The sequence below is a fragment of the Suricata suricatta genome, chromosome 5 (genome assembly GCF_006229205.1).
Source record: "Suricata suricatta isolate VVHF042 chromosome 5, meerkat_22Aug2017_6uvM2_HiC, whole genome shotgun sequence".
NCBI classification, from domain to species: domain Eukaryota; kingdom Metazoa; phylum Chordata; class Mammalia; order Carnivora; family Herpestidae; genus Suricata; species Suricata suricatta.
The window spans coordinates 93,762,016-93,782,937 of NC_043704.1; the positions used below are offsets into that span (position 1 = coordinate 93,762,016).

The 20,922-nt window shown below is 39.6% G+C and overlaps 1 protein-coding gene across 6 annotated transcripts in view; it reads left to right on the top strand.

Annotated features, from left to right (window-relative positions):
- The window catches only part of TNIK (TRAF2 and NCK interacting kinase), a 374,995-nt gene that overhangs the window by 316,455 nt on the left and 37,618 nt on the right, over positions 1-20,922 (top strand). For 4 of the 6 annotated variants that reach the window (XM_029939880.1, XM_029939881.1, XM_029939883.1 and 1 more), the window contains 5 exons: positions 2,359-2,465; positions 11,093-11,256; positions 13,290-13,387; positions 14,219-14,242; positions 19,856-20,040. In XM_029939880.1, the coding sequence (XP_029795740.1) occupies positions 2,359-2,465; positions 11,093-11,256; positions 13,290-13,387; positions 14,219-14,242; positions 19,856-20,040 (578 nt within the window). The remainder of the gene's footprint in view (positions 1-2,358; positions 2,466-11,092; positions 11,257-13,289; positions 13,388-14,218; positions 14,243-19,855; positions 20,041-20,922) is intronic. The other 2 variants (XM_029939882.1, XM_029939884.1) reach the window with 1 other exon arrangement.

Sequence of the window (20,922 nt, forward strand, 5' to 3'; positions counted from 1 at the left end):
CCAAGAAATGGAGGCTCATACAGATTTACTTGGAAACATCTATTCTGTATCCAGAATTAGAACTCTTAACCTCAAGCATTCCAAACTATTATTTTATATCCATATTAAGAAATAGAATAATGGGGTCACCTGTCTGGCTTAGTCGGTAGAACATGCAATTCTTGATCTCAGAGTCATGAGTTCAATCCCCACATTGGGTATATAGCTTACTTTAAAAAGAGAGAGAGAAATAGAATAATGGATATTTTCATCAATGACTGAATCGACCTCTAGACTAGTTGAAAACTTGTAGGTAAAAAGTAGAAAATTGACTTATTCCTACTTTTAGCAATAACACAAAGTGAAATAAAATTGCAGGTATTCAGGAGATAATATTGCTCTTAAAACTGGCTGTTTAAGGAAAGTTCCTTCTAGCCTGGGTCATAATTTAATTCCTGAGAATAAAACTATAGGGTGAAATGACTAGCCATCCACCAGACAGAATAACCCTGGGGTTATTTCTTTTGTTTTTACCTAAACCAGTTGTTACTCATTCTAAAAGTTGTCATAAAATGTGGCCATGTATCTCACTAAAGACATCCTGGAAGTATTTCAAAATACGGGAGAAATGTCTGCATCGGATTCTTCCTGGTTCAAGTTTCCCCTTTCTCCTGAATTTAGTATAGGATCCATGACAAATAGAATGTCCCACAGTTTCCAAAGATCAGTGTCACTTTTGTTCCAGGAAAAACTAATACTTTTTACCCAATTATCTCCAAATATTCTTCCTCATCTTCTACTCAAAAGGATAACACAATTTCCATGATTTTGGAAATGAAAATCGCTGATTATGGCTTTTTGTGGGTGCTCTCCTGTTGTGAAAGGTGAAATGCCATCAGGAAAGGTTAGTTAGGGAACAAAGTCCAATATGGAAAATAGGACAGGCAGAGAAGTGACATGAGAGCCAGAAAAACTGAAAATGGAGGTGAGTGGTCCACTCTCTGAAAGCATGCAGGCATCCATGTATAACTCTGGGAGACAGTTGTACATCCATACAAAGGTTTGGTGTTAATAATTTGTTAGACTCTTTCTTCTCTGCGGCTATTTAAGTTTACAAAAGGAAAAAGGAATATTTACTTTGAGCAGGCGGAACCCTGATTTGGTCGTTCTGCTTCACCTCACTGACTCTCCTTGTAGGTCTTTCTCCTAAATATAATATATTTATATATTATATAATATTGCTATATTATATAATATCATATATATTATAATAACCAACAAAACGTAATGTTAATGTTAAATATCATTTAATATATTAACCAATAATATTATAACAAAGCATATTTTTAAAATATCTAGTGCAAAACACAAACCCACTTCAAAAGAGCCCCAAGCATGGAGGAGGGCACTTGTTGGGATGAGCACTGGGTGTTATGTGGAATCCACTTTGACAATAAATTATATTTAAAAAAATAAAAAGAAAGAAAGAAAAGAGACCCAAGAAATGAATGAAAATATCAGCACCTGACGAATGTTTAACCCAAATAGCTATCACGGGATATCTACATTTTCATTTCCTGCTCACTTTCATACAGTATTATTCTCTTCCCTCATGTTGGACCCCTTTACTACACTTACCGCATTTGATTTTATGAAAAAATGTTTACTGAAATGAGGCATACTTGAATTCCAACTATAGGCCCTCATCAGATAAGCTAATAATGATAGATGTTCCTAATATGTGTCTGATGATACACACATAGTCTTTTTGAAGACCATGCCGGTATTTTCAAAATTAATCCTGTTTTGTGTTACATTTGTAAATGGACCTTCCAAAGCGTAGTGTCTGGAGGTTGTTTCCAATTAGCGATTATAAGTTGATTAGGAAGTGGAAGCAACATGTGGCTTATGTCCCGAGTTCGAGCCTGGTAGCTTCGTTTCTCTCCAGATGTCATAATTTCCTTAGCTGTTTATCAGTTGTGCTGGGAGCTCAGCTTCTCTGGATGACTCTCATCTGATGCAATGTCCAGTGATCACCTGAGTCAGTGGTATCCCCAAAGAAATTTCTGGTACCCACCACTCTTACACAAGCAAAGGAGGTCAGTTGTCTTAGCCCAGTGAATCAAAATAATTAGCTGGGTCCCTTTTTAAATTTGTTTTTATAGTTAAAGACCATACTCCTTTGTGATTGCTGTATGTGCCTCAGCCAGTGCCTTTTGTTTGTGTTTAGAGAGTTAAATATTTCTTTGAAAAATGAACACTATTGCTTGCCTCTTTCTGTCACTCCTAAATTTTAGGAAAGGGTTGGGCTACTTTTCGGGTAGGAGCCTCTGGGAGCTATTTTATGGAAAATATTTCTGAATTCTGGTTTTCTTTCAGGTGCCTCAAAGAACAACTTCTATATCCCCAGCATTAGCCAGAAAGAATTCTCCTGGAAACGGTAGTGCTCTGGGACCCAGACTAGGATCTCAGCCCATCAGAGCAAGGTAAGGGAAGAGAGATGGGTAAGGTGAAGGAAAAAACCCACCTGCCACTGTTATTATTGCTGTCCTAAAAATCTATTTTGTCCCTTTTTTCACTTCAGAGGCATATTGACTGGGCACTTGGACTGTAAGCTTTTGGGGGCCAGAACATACACCTTTTAGGTCTTCACTTGCCTTTCATACAAATCAGTGCACAGTGAGGGCTCATGAATAAATGAGTGAGTGAGGCAACCCAGAAGCCAACCAAGTATACCTCACTTTTAAAATCTGAGAGTAAAATTGGAAATATAAGTCTGATTGGAATGTGCCAAACCATTACTTAAGAGGCCATTTTGTGAAGTCAGCAGAACAAGACGGCCTGGTTTGAGGTGATTTTTAGCATGAGGTCAAGAACTGTACCCTGGGAGCCATTAAGACATTACAAAGTAATTTCCAGAGAAGTGTCTTGGTGGCCAGCCGCAGCCCTATCTGGCTTGGCAAATCACAAAAGGACTGTTTCTTAGCAAGAAATCACCTCTTTGGCATTACGGGGGGCCTGAGATACAGTTATGCTTCCCCTGCTACTCTGTGCGCTCCTAGAATATTCAATCACCAGTGGATATTCCTCCCATCAGGAAACTGCTTCCCCCTACCAGTTGGTGTCGAGGTCTCAAGAGAATCTGGAAAGTAAACAGTATCTTTACTGGATCTGAGCTGATTTACGTGGTAACAGATGCTGTTTGCTGCTCCAGTCCGTCGAGCTTCCCTCAGATTTTTCATGAGGAATACACCATTTTTTAGGATCAACTGAACTAGCAAATGGTCTCTGCTAAGACTATAAAAAGGATGAGTTTGGGGAGGCTGTTATGTTCTTCATCGCTGTGTTCATAAGAGAAGGACTCTCCCTAGCTAGTAAGAACGAGAGACTGGAAATGGAAGTTATGATTATTTGTACGTATCTTTAATACAAGGAATGCTTTTGATCGAGAAGCTTTAATTTGCCTCTTCACGTAAAGAGCTTAAGAAGAGGTCAGTCCAAAAATAAGATGGAGCTGTACTAAGAACAGTAATCCCTTCAGGGCAAAGGAGTTAGCCCATTCTGAGTGAGATTGCCAATAGCGGAAGCTCTGAATGAGCCGTTTTTTCCCAGTGACTTACCAGCTTCAGCCTGAGCTGGCGTTGCTAAGCAGCACTGAGGACGACCGGCACCAAAGGAGCGCAGGTCCTGGGATCCCAGGCGGAACTTTGTCAGTCCCCGCTTCGAGCAGCAGTAAGCCCCCAATTACCAGTGCTTCTTGATCCTTTGGACCCTGCCCTCAAGGCTCCGTTCATTGGATTGGGTGCTCAGAATTTGAGCTGCAATAGATCAAGCATCATTTCAACTAAAGTCTTTTTCCTTTCTATCAACCAAAAGGAGAACTATCATTATGTAATCAAATAAGAAGCAGCTCTTTGTTCCCTCTGAAGTGTTATTTTAATGACATTAGGGCCTAAGATAGTTGGCTTTTGATGGTCAGTGGCTTGTAAAACATGAGCTTTTCCCTCAGAACTACTTAAATGTATACTTTGTCCAAAGAATGCAAACATTGTGAGACAGCTAACATTTTTCGACTTACAGAGAGAAGGGAGGGAGGGAGGGAGCTAAGAGGTAATAATTATTTACCTACAATGAAAATCAGAGAGATCGTTGGGGAGGGGGTGGCGAATCCGCATCTCTGCCATGTGGAGTAATCCTACCGAACCCCTGCTTCTTGCTATCCCCAAGTGACCAACACTTAAGATATGAATCAGACTTTGCCACTCTAAATTGGATTGCATTTTTTAAAGCTTCTGGATTTGGTTTACTTACTGTTTGGCTATTTACTGTTTATTACTTCAGGATTTTGGTTTGTTGGATTAGATCGCCTTTGTTTCATAATAAAACACCCTAAAAGCTAGTAGTCTGAAATAGTAACAATTTATTATTTCTTACGACTCTGTGGGTTGGCTAATCAGTTTTGTGCTGGTCTCACTTGGGCTTACTTCTGCAGCTGCACTTAACTCATGGGTCAGCTGTACCTTCATGTGGTCTTTCATCCTGGTCTTCGTTACCTCCTCCAGTGCAGGAGCGCTTTTCAAGCCTTCGCTTGCATCATCTTTGCTGATGGTCCCACTGGCGACCACAAGTCACATGGGCAAGCCTGGCCATCCATGAAGCCATAACAAAGGGTTGCTTTTAAATAATTGATCCTTTACCATGTTTATGAGCTATATTTCTTGCATTGGTCAGTATCCTTTTTATCCTTCTGGCCTTTAAAATTATCCTCAAGGGAGAGTAGGAAATTGGCAAAGTGAGAAGTCATCCTAAGAAAAAGCACAGATTTAATAAAGGACAAATTCAGGATGTTTTGTTACTATTCTTTTTCATTTGCTAAATTCAGCAAATGTATATTAAGGACCTGCTGTGTTCGGGGATGCAGGGGACCTTGAAAGACAGTGCATCAACCAAGACCGGCTGAGTCTAGAGCACATGGGTCAGAGGATATACCATGCCTGCTACTCTTTGGAGCTACAGGCATTATTAGGGGCAAAATTTGATTTTTTTTGCCTTGCTTTCTTCTTTTGCTTTGAGTTAAATACATGAATTAACTTATCTAAAGAACACAAAAGAAGACAGAGGCTCTCTTCTTTTGTAGTAAACAGAGGGACCCCAAATTTAAGGCAACAATGTCTGAACATAGAAGGGACCTGGGTCCCTGAGTCCCCACTTGGGAAGAACCACCAAGGAGACCAGTTTGATCTGTGTATAATGTGATATGAGTGAGAAATAAACACTTTTGTGCTAAACCAGGAGGAAAAAGGAAGAATAGAAAGCCGAGCCTCATGGCTAAAAAGCTAACTTTCCTAAATTTAAGTACTAATGACCTCAGGGTACTAGGTACAAGATAATTGCATATTCTATAGTAACTGCAGAATGTGCGCTAACTTCTGAGAAGGTAGGAAACAGTGTGCTTAAGCCAGTAAACTGCTTGGCACCCTAAATGGAAAATCCTGGAGGTGAGTTAAAATGGGAGGATGCAAGCATGCTTCTAATGTGGGGGAAAAAGTAGAGCTTGACTATTTTCAAAAGCCTTCCTTCTCCCAGAAAACAACTCCCTATTATGCCACTTCCCCTGTCTATACATACTACACCAAATCAAGAACCCTATAAAGAACACGTTTGCAAATTGGGATGTGTCAAGCAGTACAGCTATGCTGGCGTTAGCTGGTCAAGAAAGCGTTACTGGGCAACCAAACCCCTTGCGTCCCTGCCCTCTGCTTGGTTTGTGGTGATTATTTATTTATTTATTTATTTAATAAACACATCTGGAACATCTTCATTTGTGAAGCACCATTCAATGTGCACCTCAAATGGCCACTAATTTAAACCATGTAATAGGCACCTGGGTGGCTCGGTTGGTTAAGCGTCTGACTCTTGATTTCAGCTCAGGTCATGATCTTGCCATCCCTGAGATTAAGCTCTGTGTCTCACTCTGCACTGGCAGCTTGGGATTCTCCCTCTCCCTCTCTTTCTCTCTGCCCCTCTCCTGCTCATGTGTGTACATGCTCTCATTCTCAAATAAACTTTAAACCATATAACAACTCTCTGAGGTAGTGGCTATGATCACCTCAAACACAAGTTAACTAAATTGTTTGAGGTGACAAGAGTTTTAAGTGATAGAGCCACCATTTGAACCATTGTCCACAACCGTTCTGTGGCACCGAAGTCCACACTCTTAAGGACCATGCCATGCTTACCTGTTTCGCAGTGAACATAGCTGCTGTTGCTGCCTCATGTTCCCAGAGGGAAGGGGACTTTTGATTTGTTGACTGACATGACACCATTTTGCCTCCATTTTTCCCACCATGTAATTTAGTGAGAATGTTAATAGCTCCTCTTAATTCTATGGTTATTGATTCTCATCTTATAGTACTGACTACCTTTTAAAGGTTTTTGTCCCATGGAACCTATTTATAGCCACAAAACTTTCCTACTCAAGCTGGGTCTAATGTCATTAGGTGCTTTTGACAGTTTCCACCCCGTCACCATAACCCCACACACCTGTTCCTGTCCTGCTTTCTCATGCATATGCAGATCAGTGTGCAGTTCTTACCTGCTGTTTGGGCTCCCAGATGCCTTATGCTGTCAAAGTGATTAGTTGTGTTTAAATCAAGATTTGATTTGTTCTATTTTTAAAATATTGTTTTAAAAAATTCCAGGTACTATAATATTTAACTTTGATTCATGTGTTCTTTTAAAGCAAATTAAAATTTTATCAAACAAGTACATTCAGAATATGAAAAGATTTAAAGTAAGCCAGAAACACCCAGTCAAAACCCAATGACTAAATGCTTAATTAAAAAAATAATTCTCGGTCCCATCCCAAACCTATCTTCCTATGGCTCATTTGTTCTCATTGGCTGTGTCATCAAGGAACAAAGTAAAATGAATTTTGGCAGTCAGCCAGTTAATTACAAACTTGGCGCAAGTATTTGGGCCAAGAAATCACTTTGTAATCCTAATTTTCTGTTTTGACTTTTTATATGATTCAAGTAAATGAAATAATTGCCACAGTTTCACTTTACTGTGTGTTTTACAGCCAAACAGCATTGTCTGTGGGATGGCGAATGTCTGAAAACTAAAAGTTAGCATTTGAAGAAATATATATGAATGTTTTCAAGTTTTTATGTTTCAGTTAATATGTGAACAAGAGAAATCTATTATTTCATAGAATTCTTCTGAAATTCCCTCTAAGAGCATTTATCTCAGACCTCTTGGCCCTAAGGCCAAACCAAATTACTACATAATAAGGAAAAGAAAAATATGAATGGTATGGCATTGAATCAAAATACTTATATTTTCTGGGGTGCCTGGGTGGCTCACTCAGTTAAGTAACCAACTCTTGAATTTCAGCTCAGGTCATGATCTCACAGTTCGTGAGTTTGACTCTGTGCTCACCGTGTGGAGCCTGCTTGGGATTCTCTCTCCCTCTCTCCTTGCCCCTCCCTTCTGTCTTTCTCTCTCTCTCTCTCTCTCAAAAATAAATTAAAATGTTTAAAAAATATTTTTAATAAAAATTTTAAGAATATATTTCAAAAAATATGTAGAAAAAGCATTTTGAAGTTTCCCCTATTTCTATGTGTGGTTATATAGAAATGATATACTTCTTTCAGTCTCCAGCAGCAAAAAATAGCAACATATTAAGATCAGTACCCATGCTGGTTAGCTCCAGTGGGAAGGACCTGTGCTAATGAGGCCCAGGTCATGGATTTAATACCCATGGGATCCAATCAACTTCATGCCAGAAGAGGCTCGGAGCCCCATCAGAGATGCATGCACTTCCCAGCTGGTTCTAACGATGCCCATGCCCCTCTCTGACAGCCCGGGCCCAGGCCTCATCATCAGTATGGCAGCAGCCTCCCATCTGGTCACCCAGACACCTGTCTGGGAGATCTGTGTGCTGTGCCGGCCTTTACAGGCACTGCTGCATAAGCCACCCATTTTTTCTGACGACCCATTCTTCCAGGGTATCCTAACACAGACTTAGTGCTCCATCAGGGTGGTGTCCTCTCTACACCAGCTAGCCCCAGAAAAACCACAGCCCCTGCGTCTTTGCTCAGGGGCTCCCCCAGACTTCCTGCTTATTCCTCAAAGGCCCAATCAAGTCCTGTCTCCTTCGTGCCACCACCTCAATCCCTCCAGGCTGCACTCCTCGTTCCCCAAACTCCAACAACACTTACGGGCTCCTTCACACATAGCATACAGCGATTTGCCTTCTTCACCATTGTCTCCGCTGCCCATTTCTCACATCTCGAATTATGTTACACCTTGCAACTGTGACCCGTGCTCTCCTTCATCCCTTCCACTGGTCCCACAAGTCTCACAAAGTAGGTGCTTCACAGAAAGGTATTGGTTAAATTATCAAAGGAGTGCTGTGTTCGAGCAAATAGCTGGATCCTGCTACCAGAGAAAAATATCTCCGAGCTCACAGCCACCCTTCTCGCAATAGCTGTTTTTTTTTTAATACAAAGAACACTATATTACCGTTCTACAAAACGAAAGCAACCACCAAGAAGCCTTAGTGTGTCCATCACCTTTAAGCTGTAATACAGTTGGCTAGCAATGCAGTTTTTAGAAAAAATATCTCTGGACTTTATTAATTATATATAAATAATTCCTGACCACTAGTGTTTAATAAAAGAAGACCATGGAAAAAAATTTATTATTTGGGAATAAAAGGGAATAAGATTGTTTCTTTAAGGAAAATTCAAAATGTAGGATACTGCGTAAGTCTTATACATTTATCATTTTAGGTATTCTCCAAATCAGAGCTATTTCCAGTATGGATCCAAATCTATTTCAACCAATTAAGTGCTAACAGTTTTCAGAAAAATAATTACTGTGCAAAGGAGTCCTATAAAAACATTGAGAATTTAAACATTTTCCTTAAGCTTGATAATCACTTCCGCTTCAGTTGATCATACTGTTGGGTTGACTTAGCAACTCCTTTACCATAGAATCTTAAGATAAATATTGTCATAAATTCTATATTTATATGATAAAAATTAATAAGTTATAAGGACATATTTATTTTTATATACGTTTTCCAGGGCCACCAGCCAAATCTTCCAATAACCCAGTATTTAAAAATTTTTTCTAACCCAATCAAATGTTTTTGGCAGATACATCACCAAAAAGCAAAGTTCTTACTATGTTTTCAAAAAGAAATTCTTTGGTCTAGTTGCTGCTATTATGATGTTCTTTTGTGGCCAGGTTTCTGGTACACTAAAATGCAAGCGTCTCAAGGGGAGAGACCGTATTATTTTCATTTTTATACATGAAATGTGGGATACCCACCACAGTTCAGTGTGCACTTGACATTCTTGAATTGAAGCAAGAAAAATGAAAACTTAAAATCATATTTTAACATGACTTACTGCACTAAAAAATCAAAGTCTAGGCTCACACTATGGCGACTCTATTAGCAAAGATGTGCAATCTGTTTAGAGAACTGAAGACACTGGAAACATGTAGGGGCCTCAGCAGGTGGATGGCAGTAGATTTGAGCTTGGAGTTGCAGGCTTCATGAAGTTTTTTATTTAGGCCCAGCATTATATAAGTGAAAAGGCCTATACGTTGCAGATTTAAAAGGAAGAGCTTTGTGGAAACTTTAAGGATGCTGCTTATTTTTATAACAAATCATAAATACCGCAGCAGCCGTTTCCCACCACTCCCATAGGACAGCTTCTGTGATCTCCAGAAGTGACCTAGGTGGCTCTGTCCATGCTCCCATGCTTCCCTGTGCTCACTGCAGGCAAAGCATGGAGGAAATTGGTGCCTGCATCTGGCTAAACTGGCAGATGACAAGACTGTGTCTTGTTCATTACCGTATCTCAAATGCCTCATCCAGTGCTTGGTATAGACCAACTGAGTGAGCAAATAAATACCACTGTTTGGGGGGCAGTTAAGATATGAAGGTGAACAAACAGTAAGATTTTAGAACAAGTATTTGTTCCTGAATTAGTGCCCAATAATAATTATTTTAAAACATACCTCCCTTTGATAATAGCCGAAGTATATATAGACTTACTGAAAGGAATTTAAAAATGCAAATATACCTCTAACTACATAAGCAGAGAACTTGATTAAGCAATTCACAGAAGAATTACAAATGGCAAGTGAATGTGAATAAGAATTATTCTACCTCAACAGTAATGTTTTAAAACAGCATTAAAACAAGATAGATTATTTTTATTTTTACAAAGTAGCAAACTGCTCATAATAAACATGGTAGGAATTCAGTAAGATGGACCATTTCATACACTTGAGCGAAAACCAGCAATACCGTTACACACCCACATACAAAACCATATGCAACACACTCATCGCTGTTCATGTCCTTCCGCCCAACAATCCTAGTTCCAAGAAAGAGATGTGATTGGGTATGCAGTGCCTGCAGATACTTATTTCAGTGTCACGTCATGGCAATGTATTGGAAGGACCTTAATATCCAGCAGTAGAGGAACAGTTAAACTAATTCATCTATATACTGGACTATTATACAGCCATTATTATTCTTATAAGCATAAGAAGCTGCAAACTTCTTTCCAGTGCTGTATTGGGAGTGGAAGGGGAGTGAAGCAGGCTTCAAAACTGAACATACAGCATGGTTCTGTATATACAAAAGTCTAGAAGATGCTATACAAATAGTAAAATATAGTTGGATGTCTCTTGCATCAGAGATTACATGTGTTGCTTCCCTTTTTTAATCTTTTAATATTTTTCAAGTTTTTCTTATTGTTTTTTTGTGGGTTTTGTTATTGTTTTTGTTTTTGACAATGAACACAGGAATAGGGTTTCAAAGAAAGCCTCCTTTGAAAAGCACCATTTCAGAGCTAATACTTTAGTGTCGTGACCCAGGAGCTGGGTCAAGAGTTCATCTCATCCAGCAGTATCTGGCTGGGCGCTCCACAGAGGACGACATGACTGTCATTTCCACTGACCCCTTCCGTGCAGCGTCACCCAAGTGCTCTCTTTGCTCCTTGGCCCTGGGGGCGGGACTGGACTGGACTAGGGTCTAAGGCTGGGAGGTTCTCAAGGGTGTAATCACCATGCTTTGCCTTCCGCACAGTAACCCTGACCTTCGGAGAACGGAGCCCATCTTGGAGAGCCCCCTGCAGAGGACCAGCAGCGGCAGTTCCTCCAGCTCCAGCACCCCTAGCTCCCAGCCCAGCTCCCAAGGAGGCTCTCAGCCTGGATCACAAGCGGGGTCCAGTGAGCGGACCAGAGTTCGAGGTAAGCCTTCCCCTACCTTTCCCTGACAACATTGCCTGGAGGATAGAGCCTTGGGCCTGGAATCCATTTACTTCTTGACTTCTGTGACTCCTGCTCCTGGCGTGGCCACCACTGTGTGATGCCACAGAGTCCTATCACTGCCTGGATCTTCAATCTCCTTAGATGAGTGAGCCACCATCCCCAGTTATATATAAGTGTGACATCACAGTGTGCACAAAATCTTTTCTAATGGCAGATCACCTTGTTTTCTGGGAAGATCATGGACTGTTGGTCTTACTTGAAAATATGATTACTTTTGAGTCACCTGAATTCCCATTTCCGTTTGTTGCCTGTTTAGAGTTTCATGTACTCCCAGGTATCCTCTTCCCATTATGCCTATCTTCCCTTTGTGTGTGAATATAGTTCATAATACTAGGAATCCCTCAAAGTGGAATTTAGTAAAGACTAATGTAGAATACATATACATTTTAAAGAAAAAATAAACTTTTTGACTTAGAAAGTATAGTTCACTTTTCTAGTTATTCCTACCAAAGAGGGATAAAAAGCGAGCTTTTCTGACCATTTATTCAAGTCATTTATCACTGTTTAGTTTTCATTAATGAGGAGGCTTGTGAGAAACATTAGCATGTCTAGCTAATTACACATGACAACACATTTCTTCTAGCTAATCAAAATGTACTTTCTGAATAACCTTCAGAAGATAATTTTGCTTTCAAGTAATAAACACCAGAACTTTTTTAAGCGTAATTTGATAAATATTAACAAATTACTGTGCTCTGAGAAAAACCGCCAGCCCTTTTTCTTAGCCTCTCCGTTAGCCACAATCATAATTTGCCACATACTAGTTTTTTAAGGTTTTGAATAAGTAAAATCACTGTCTGTCTATTTTGGAAAGGTTGAAGTCTGGCATGTGGTGCCCATGTCACTGGACTGGGATATGGCTGCCCCCATATGCATTCTTCCGACCTCAGTGGTGCCGCCCACAGCTACTTGTACTTCTGTTGCTTTACTCCAAATATAAATGTACTTCATTGAGGAAACTGCCATTCATTTATCTTTTTTCTATTCATAAGCATCTTAATATCCTTAGAGCAAGCAATAAAAACCTAAAGTTATACATATCATTGTAATTCTCTGATCTGGTTTGGGTTTAACTCTTATCTTCTTTCCTTTGGCCCCTAGTTCCTCTGGGTTAAAAACACTGTTGTATCCCTGATTGTTTCTGCCCAGGAAAGACCACTTTAAAGCAAAAGAATCTCTCCGATGCCAGATTGTTTCTTCCATACCTACAAAAAAAATCTGAGAGATACTCTTCACTCCGTAGCTGTTGGGGGACCTTCCCCCATCCTCTATTCTGAGGCTCTTCCTCTTTGTCACTAATACTCTCCTTCCTGTCCCCACCTCATTCTTTCTTCCTTGAAGGACCCAGACAACCCCCGTCCCCCATTTAAAAACCATCCCATCACATAAAATAGGTTTCTATTTTTTTTCCCACAGCACTCCCCCAAAATAACCTACTCTGATGGGTAAGTGGTAAAAGAAGAAACTAACCATAGAATGTTAACACGGAAGCTGGTGTAGTGTACTACCGAGAATAGGACTTGGATAATCCAGACAGAATCCCAGCTCTGCCCATAATTTCAGGGTGACCTTAGGCTAGTATGCCATCTCTCTAAGTCTGTATTGAACTGTGAAATGGGAAACGAGTGCCATACATTAGGTTGGAGCAAGAATTCGATGAGACAGTTGACATAGAAGGCATTCAGCATTAAGCCTGACACACATTTAGCACTCAGGAAATGGTGGTGGTGGTGGTAGTGCTTGCTAGTTTTTCTTATTAATTGTGACTTCCAGGTTACAAGCCTAAGTGCATTTGCCTGAACATTTAACAATTTTTTCACGGATGTGTTTGAGGATTTGCCTGTGAATGATGTATCCTGAGTAATCCTGAAGGATGACTCACCACAGAACTTGAGAACTTGAGTCAACACTTTTGATGGTCATTATTTTTCTTGCTCTGTCTTTCTTCCTAGCCAACAGTAAGTCGGAAGGATCACCTGTGCTCCCCCATGAGCCTTCCAAGGTGAAGCCAGAAGAATCCAGGGACATTACTCGACCTAGTCGGCCAGCTGTGAGTGCTTTTGAACTCTTTTAAATTACCGGAGAAGCCACAGGATGAAGTAGCTGGGGATACACCCATGACTGTGAAACAAAACTTACTGAGATGAATAAGAATGGATGCTAGAAGTATCCAGAAGGAAGTCATACCTGATTCGGAAAGAACTGGGCAGATCTCAGATTGCCTATCTTCCAGTAGGCATTCTGCTGATCATTAGCACTACTTTAAAGAATAAAAAAGGGGTGAAATAACTCCTGTCATTACATAATTTCCACTTGGCAGCTTTGGCAAAAATATGTTCAAGCTAGCAGTTGAAGGGATGTGGGCACTTTCTTTGGGTTTCTATTGTCTACTCTGCCCTCTCCCCATATTATTTTCCATATGAATTAATGTAATTTTTGCTGTTTCTCATGCCTTTAGGACTATATTTTTTCTGGACCAAAACATGATAAGCATGGTTTGACTGGGGGCCTGCTTCATTGCTAGACATGACAGACCGCAGAGAGCTTTAGCAAAAGGAATAAGCCCATGGGGGCTGACATTTGAAAGCTGGAAATTAACTTGGAATGAGTTACTTTCTCTCCACTTACTTTACTTAAAATATCTGGGAATTTACTTTTTCTATGAAATGAATGAGAAGACTCTGGGTTTTACATGTTAAAGGAAGGAAGCATAGTGAGAGTAATAATGAGAGGAATTTGTCCCATTCCAGGTTGGCGCTCTGTCTGCTACTTTGCGCTTATCGGTTGTGTACTAACAATTCCCATTTTGTGTCTAACCTGCTCTCTTTCTTCTGTCTTTTCCCCCTCCCGTGGCTTCTGGATTGCGTCCCTCCTTTCTCAGAGCTATAAGAAAGCTATAGATGAGGTTAGTATTACCTTTTCTTGGTCATGCTGTCACAAGATGTAAATATACAGGTGATTTCCTGATGTTGACATTCAGAAAAGTGGCCTATTGGATCACAGATTTAAAGTTGACTCCTCCAGAGTGGTCTGCTGGAAGGCAATGGCAGCCAGCCAGAGGCCCTCAGACCTCTGTAAAGTTCCAGAGACTGTCCTTCGAGGCCAAAATGTCACTTTTCCAATGTTCCAGTCTGGCTTAAGATAAGCATTAGTGCTTTGTTATTGGCAGTTTTTCATTCCAGCATCTTCCAATAGCAAAGCCCGAGCTCTTAACCTTTGCTATCAGCCTCGCGAGGGTATGGCAGTTTTACTAACAGAGAAAGAGACATCATTCTAAAGCACTCCAAATTTATAGTGTGTGATTTGTGAAGAAGGAGTTACAGGGTATTGTTAGATTAATTTTGTGGGACATTAACTACAGCATAAGCAGCAACATCAACTTTAGTTAATGAATCCTGGTGAGTTAAGTGACTTTATTTCCTTATCTGCAGAGACATTTTCCCCATTAGAAAAATATATGGCTTTGTCAATCTTAGGTAGCTTGCTAAGAAGGATGACTGCCTTACTGCTGTTTGTCAGACCTGCATGAATACAGCATAGTGGAATTGTGCTGTTGGTTTTTCTAAGAGACAGGCCTTGCAAAGAGTCCTAAGTGCATGGAATCTGAAGACTACTATTATGGCTTTAAGGCTGTAGCTCTGCTGAGCACCATTTTTGTGAAACGATATGGAAAAAGCACTGGCTTTGGAATCAACAAGCTGCATTCAAATTCTAGGCCCCCCTCCCCCAATAAATACCTGGCCAGGACCAGTCTCATAACCTCTCAGGGCCACAGTTTCTTCATATGTAAAATGGAGATGACGGCACCTGCTCTTCATCAATCATAAGATTGATTAGGATCACTCAAGGTCACATGTACAAGAACATTTTGAAAAAGCCAAGAGGCTGCCTTCATGCTAGATTGGGCCCGTGGCATGGTGCCATTTTGGCAGGAAGCAGGATTCTGTGTTTCTGATCTTTACCAAAAACCCTCTCTCTTTCAGAATTAGGACTGCCTTCCCATTCAGAGTCATTTAGAATGTTATTTCTTAGGTAAAAGATGACTGTTCATAAAAGAATGAGGCTCTAGGTATCTACAGTGTGTGGATGGCATTTATAAGAGAGGAAAACGAGGAACATTTTCCATTGCTTTGTACCATAGCCCTGCCCTTTCCCTCATCATAGTCAGAAGGACAGCAATCATCACAACTTTTATCAATTTTCTCCCAAATAGTTGAAGACCGAGAACAATATTCTGGTGCTATGGCTGCTAGGAAAAGGGTTGTGTGTGTACAACTCAAGGGAAATCTCACAGGTACAAAAATCAGCTTGAAGATGGCTGTCATGAGGAAAATGGATTTCATCTAGTTAACCCAGGATATTTTAGGCTTTTAAAAATTGCTTTATTTATTTTGCTTTACTCTCATACCCTGGACAGAGATGAGAGGCAGCAACAGACGTATAAGTAATTGATGTGATGTAGCTGCACACTAAAATCTTGGGGCCATGTGTCATTGGAAAATGCCCTCCAGATGATTCTGTTTACCTACCCCTTGAATATCACTGATCTAAGCCACTAAAAATACAGGATTACTTGGTTCTACCTAACTCAGTAGTTCTCCTCCAGGGATGATTCCTTCTCCCCTTTTCCCTTCATCCCCCTCCCTCCCCTTAGGATATTTGGCAAAGTCTGGGGGTGGTTTTGGTTATCACAACTTGGAAGTGGGGGGCAGTGCTACTGGTGTCTTAGGTGTAGAGCAAAGAGATGCTTTTAAACATCCTACCATGCCCAGGAGAGGCACTCATAGTAGAGAATGAGCTGGCCCCAAACATCAGTAGTGCCACAGTTGAGAAACCTTGAGTTAGACTTTTCTTCCATCTTCAGTCATAGGGTTCCATATGGCTTCCTTCCATAATGAGTGATTTGCCATTTAGATAACCCAGGATTGAAATGGAAAGTCTTAAAACTTGGAAAACACGGTGCTTGTTTTTGTTATTTTAATGGTTTGATTGTTCATGAAAATCAGACTGAAGGGAGTGTCCATTAATTTAGAAATCCTTTCTAATAGAATATAAGATTGTGCAGTATAGTCTGCGATTATTGAGTACGATCACTGAGAATATTCTTTTCACTCTAGTAGCTAAACATATGACATGAAGATTAGATACGTAAGCAAATACTGGTGTTAGCACTTTATTTTTGTTACTGTCTAAGAATCTGAAAAAGTCCAGTGCACACCCATAGGTGGGACAGAACTTAACAACAGCAAGTGTCTAAAAGCTTTTTTTTTGCAGATGACGATGCCTGAGTTAAGTAACTTTCCCAATGTCACTTCTTAAGATTTCCTAAAAATGAGATAAATTATTTTCATATGTAAAAAAAAGACTGGCTTAAAAACTTTTGACCTTTAATAATTCAAAAACTTGAACTAAAATCTGAATAAACTACATTGTTTCTAAAAAGAGACCTAAAAGAGCACCTTTTGAGGTAAAGTATGCATAATTGTCATGTTAAATAAGAGTTTTTTAATGAAAAAAATATATATCAAGTTAACTCTAAAAAGTGTTACATCAAATAAGCCTTTGGGTAAGATTCTCCTATCTTCACATTTACTCTATAGTCAAAAATCTTACCATTTTGCTGTATTTCTTTTTTAGTTCTGTATTTCTCAAATATTTTCATGCTAAATAGCACTTTTCTCCTCTTTTTAAAAATTTTTTTTTAGCTCCAGGCTTGAGACAGCCAAGCAATAAATTACCACAAAAACTCATTATATGGAGAAAATTGGTATTGTCAGAAAATAAAATGTATGAAAATGGATCTGAACCCAATGGTGTCAATTTTAGATTGTGTCTATTTTCTATAACTTTACTATTGTAAATTTTTCCAGAGTGGATGGATAAGGAACAAGACTACAGCTAAGCATGTAGACTATTGGCAATGGAAGATTAATTTTCTTTGACTGGGGTATTACCTTCGGGTTACTCATTATTGTTACCTTGGGAGTCTCATATACGTCTCCCCATCCAAGCTGTTACCAAGTAAACTTAAAAGGAATTTGCAATTACTTCCAGTGTTTCAAGAAAGATAACTTTTTAATAATGAAGAAACAAACATAAAAATTCAAATTAAAAGTGAAATTATAAAGCAGGTCAGAACTTTAAACTTTTCCTAGATACAGTGTTTAGAAAAATTTAGGTCATTTTTACAAATGAGAGTTTCTTTAATTTAATGGGCTTTGAACAAGCTAAACATTTCTAAATAGTTTTGACTTTTTAAAAATCTCTTTTGTCGTGAAATAGCAAAGATAAGGAAAATGAATCCACGGGGAAAACGTATTATAAATTTAAATAAATCATAGCTAATATCATTATATTTTACTCAGAATTATTGGCATTAGAAATAAATTATTTTAAACCATATTCTCTCTTTAAATGATACTAAAATGCATTTTTAATGATAAGTAACATTTCAAATGCTTTATATTCTTTGGTGAGACCTAACATGCTCCTAAAATTAGAAGACAAAATGAAAAATTTATGTTATTATTTTACTGGGTTGGACAATTATAATACCCTTTTCTGTTCATAGCTTTAACAAATATCTAAACTATATTTCCCACTGTGCTCACGTATTGCCTACCCTTCCCTTACTTCTCAATTTGATAAAGATAAACATTGGCAATATAAAGAAATAAGGAGTATAAGCTGAAATTTGAATATTGGCTTTTCCTAATTTGGCCCAAATTCTTGCCAAAGAAACAAGAAGTAGATTTGTATAAAATTCTGTCGATGTGGCAATTTTCTTCTTTAATGGTGTACATTACATTTAAACACCTTTGAGTCTCTTTAATACAATTCTGTTTTCACTTTCACAGATGGGGTAGATATATCCACTGAGATTGAGCCATGCGTGTGTGCATGTGTGTAAAAGCCCAGCAAGCCTGTTTGGGTGGGAAATGGACAATCTGAATTTTCAGAAACTACCCTTTTTCAAGTGCTTCAATTCAAGTGACTTCAGAACAAATTTAAAAGTTGTGATTTCCTTTGATTTTATTATGAAATGAGAAAGAAATGACCCCTTCACTTACCACCTTGACCATCCTAAATTTCTGCACCAAATGAAACACCTGAAACCTTTCCCCTCCTAGTCTTAACCAACATACTAATGCCTGATATACAGGTGACAGTAAAGAAACGTGATGATTCGTTATCTCCTCAATATAAAATTATATTTATAATTTAGCTATACACATTTATCATGGTTTTTCTTCTAACCAATTAGGACAGATTATCAGATATCATTTAGATCACCTAAATGGCTCTAATCTTACATCAGGTGAATTGGACAAATACATTTCTGAATTGAAATAAAGAGAGAATATGGCCATACGAAAACTGCGGGATTTAGTATCTTTCAATGAGTTTCTTTCTCCCTAATCCCCTGTCTCTCACTGAATGCTCTGATTCCCACATGGGTCACTAATATAGGGAGAAATGGTAAGACTGATGTCAAATTGCTTTCTCCTCATTTGCATGCTACGTGCCATGGGCAGTCTAACCCATGCAAATTAGAGCGGCCATGCTTTTGCAGAACTGCTTCCCTCTGCATTGCTCTGAAAGCATGTGAAATAAAAGGTAGTCAGAGACTCCGCACACTGCCTGTAATGTGCCTGGTGATTAAATACCCCATCATCACATCCTTAAGGCTAAAGATTGCATCATACTCATGGAAAACTGAAAAACGATCTCTTCCCTTTTGGTGTTTGCACATGCACTTTGGTATTCCTCATGAGGGTTTCTGCCAGGTGACTGTAATTTTAAACAAAAGAAAATGAAACACCTATCATTCTGGAAGAGAATTTCTTTTTTTTTTTTTTCCTTTCTCTTTTTTCTTTTCTCTTTTTTCATTGTTGTTCCTCTTGATTAATTCAGCTCCGTGGCTATAAATTCCAGTGGCACTAGGCTTTGGGGTGGGCCATTATTTGATGTGGTGCCTCTGCTCTCCAGAGAATGATGACACACCAAATGAGTCATTTTAGTAGCTGGAACCTTGGGAATTGCTCCGCTCTGTGACTGATGCTGGATTTTTGGTACAGTAGCAGTCAAAGAGGGGAGAAGCCATGACCATGGGTTGGGCAGGAGACCCAAAATACTGGGGAACAATTGCTAATCCCCTGTGTTTTCCCATGAACTCTGAAGGTGACCAACTTCACCTCCCCAAAATAAAATGAGAACCCAATGTTTGTATATATGTGTACACACACAACGCACACACACATATATACGCACGTACATTCAGAGCCGTTTCAGTCTAGCAATTGGTTTTGAGCAAAGTCTAAATTTATTTCATCTTTCTTTTCTAGTTTCTCTGTGCTACAAACATCGTTTTCTGAGTTCCATGCAGCAACTATGTTTGTAACCGTTCTGTATAGAGCTTTCTTTTCTTGTTGCTTAAGCTGGAGCACTGACTTGCTGAGAAATGTGACTTTGGTCGTGTCTATGACTCCTATATGCTGAACAAACTTTTCTTTTGTAGGATCTGACGGCATTAGCCAAAGAATTAAGAGAGCTCCGGATTGAAGAAACAAACCGCCCGCTGAAGAAGGTGACTGATTACTCCTCCTCTAGTGAGGAGTCGGAAAGTAGTGATGAAGAGGAGGAAGATGGAGAGAGCGAGGCCCATGACGGAACAGTGGCTGTCAGTGACATACCCAGACTGATGTAAGAGGGCTACTTTTCAATGTTGGCTGGGGAGGGCTCGGTCTCCTAAATGAAAGGACAAGAAGTAACAACTAAATATAGGATCATTTATGGGTCTCTGACTCTTAGGATTGGAGTTTTTATTAGAGCATCGTTCTATAAGTACCTCTCTACACAGACACAGTCACTTAGAAGAATAGGTAGTGCTGTTTGTACCTGCACGTGCTTTATCCAGGTACTCTCATTGGACTGACTCTCCTTTTGGTGACACTGTCTCCGTTCTTTACATCTCTAGGGAAAATGATCGTGACAACCAGACTGTTGGCACTTGCCTGTCCCCCTTAGAACTCAAAGAGTGGAGGGGCGCCCGGGTGGCTCAGTCAGTTAGGTGGCTTACTTCAACTCAGGTCATGATCTTGCGGTTTGTCAGTCCAAGCCGCACGCTGGGCTGTGTTTCCCTTTCTGTCTGCCCCTACCCTGCTCGTGCTCTGTTTCTCTCTCTCATAAGTAAATAAACATTTAAAAAAATTATAAAGAATAAAAAGTACGGGAAGAGTGGAACTATGGGCAATGACATTTAGAAGTTAAAATTTAACAGCATGAGACGTGTGTTCCATCATCGCCAACACCTCTACACGAGGGGGAAAGAGGAACACAAATGCATGTGGCCGTGTGAGTTAGCATCCCAGCAAAAGAATCAGAGGTCACGTAATCCTGCAGAGGACCTTCTGAGTGTGTGACTTAAATATACCCCCGTTGTGATTTTCTTCTTCTTCAATGTTGCTCTCGTGTGATCCTTTTCTCTGTGGCCTGTGACTTTGCCACATACATCGGTCCATTTCTTCGCAGTCTTCTTTTGGCCATTTATACCTGTATATATGTCCACCAAATCTCCCTTATTAT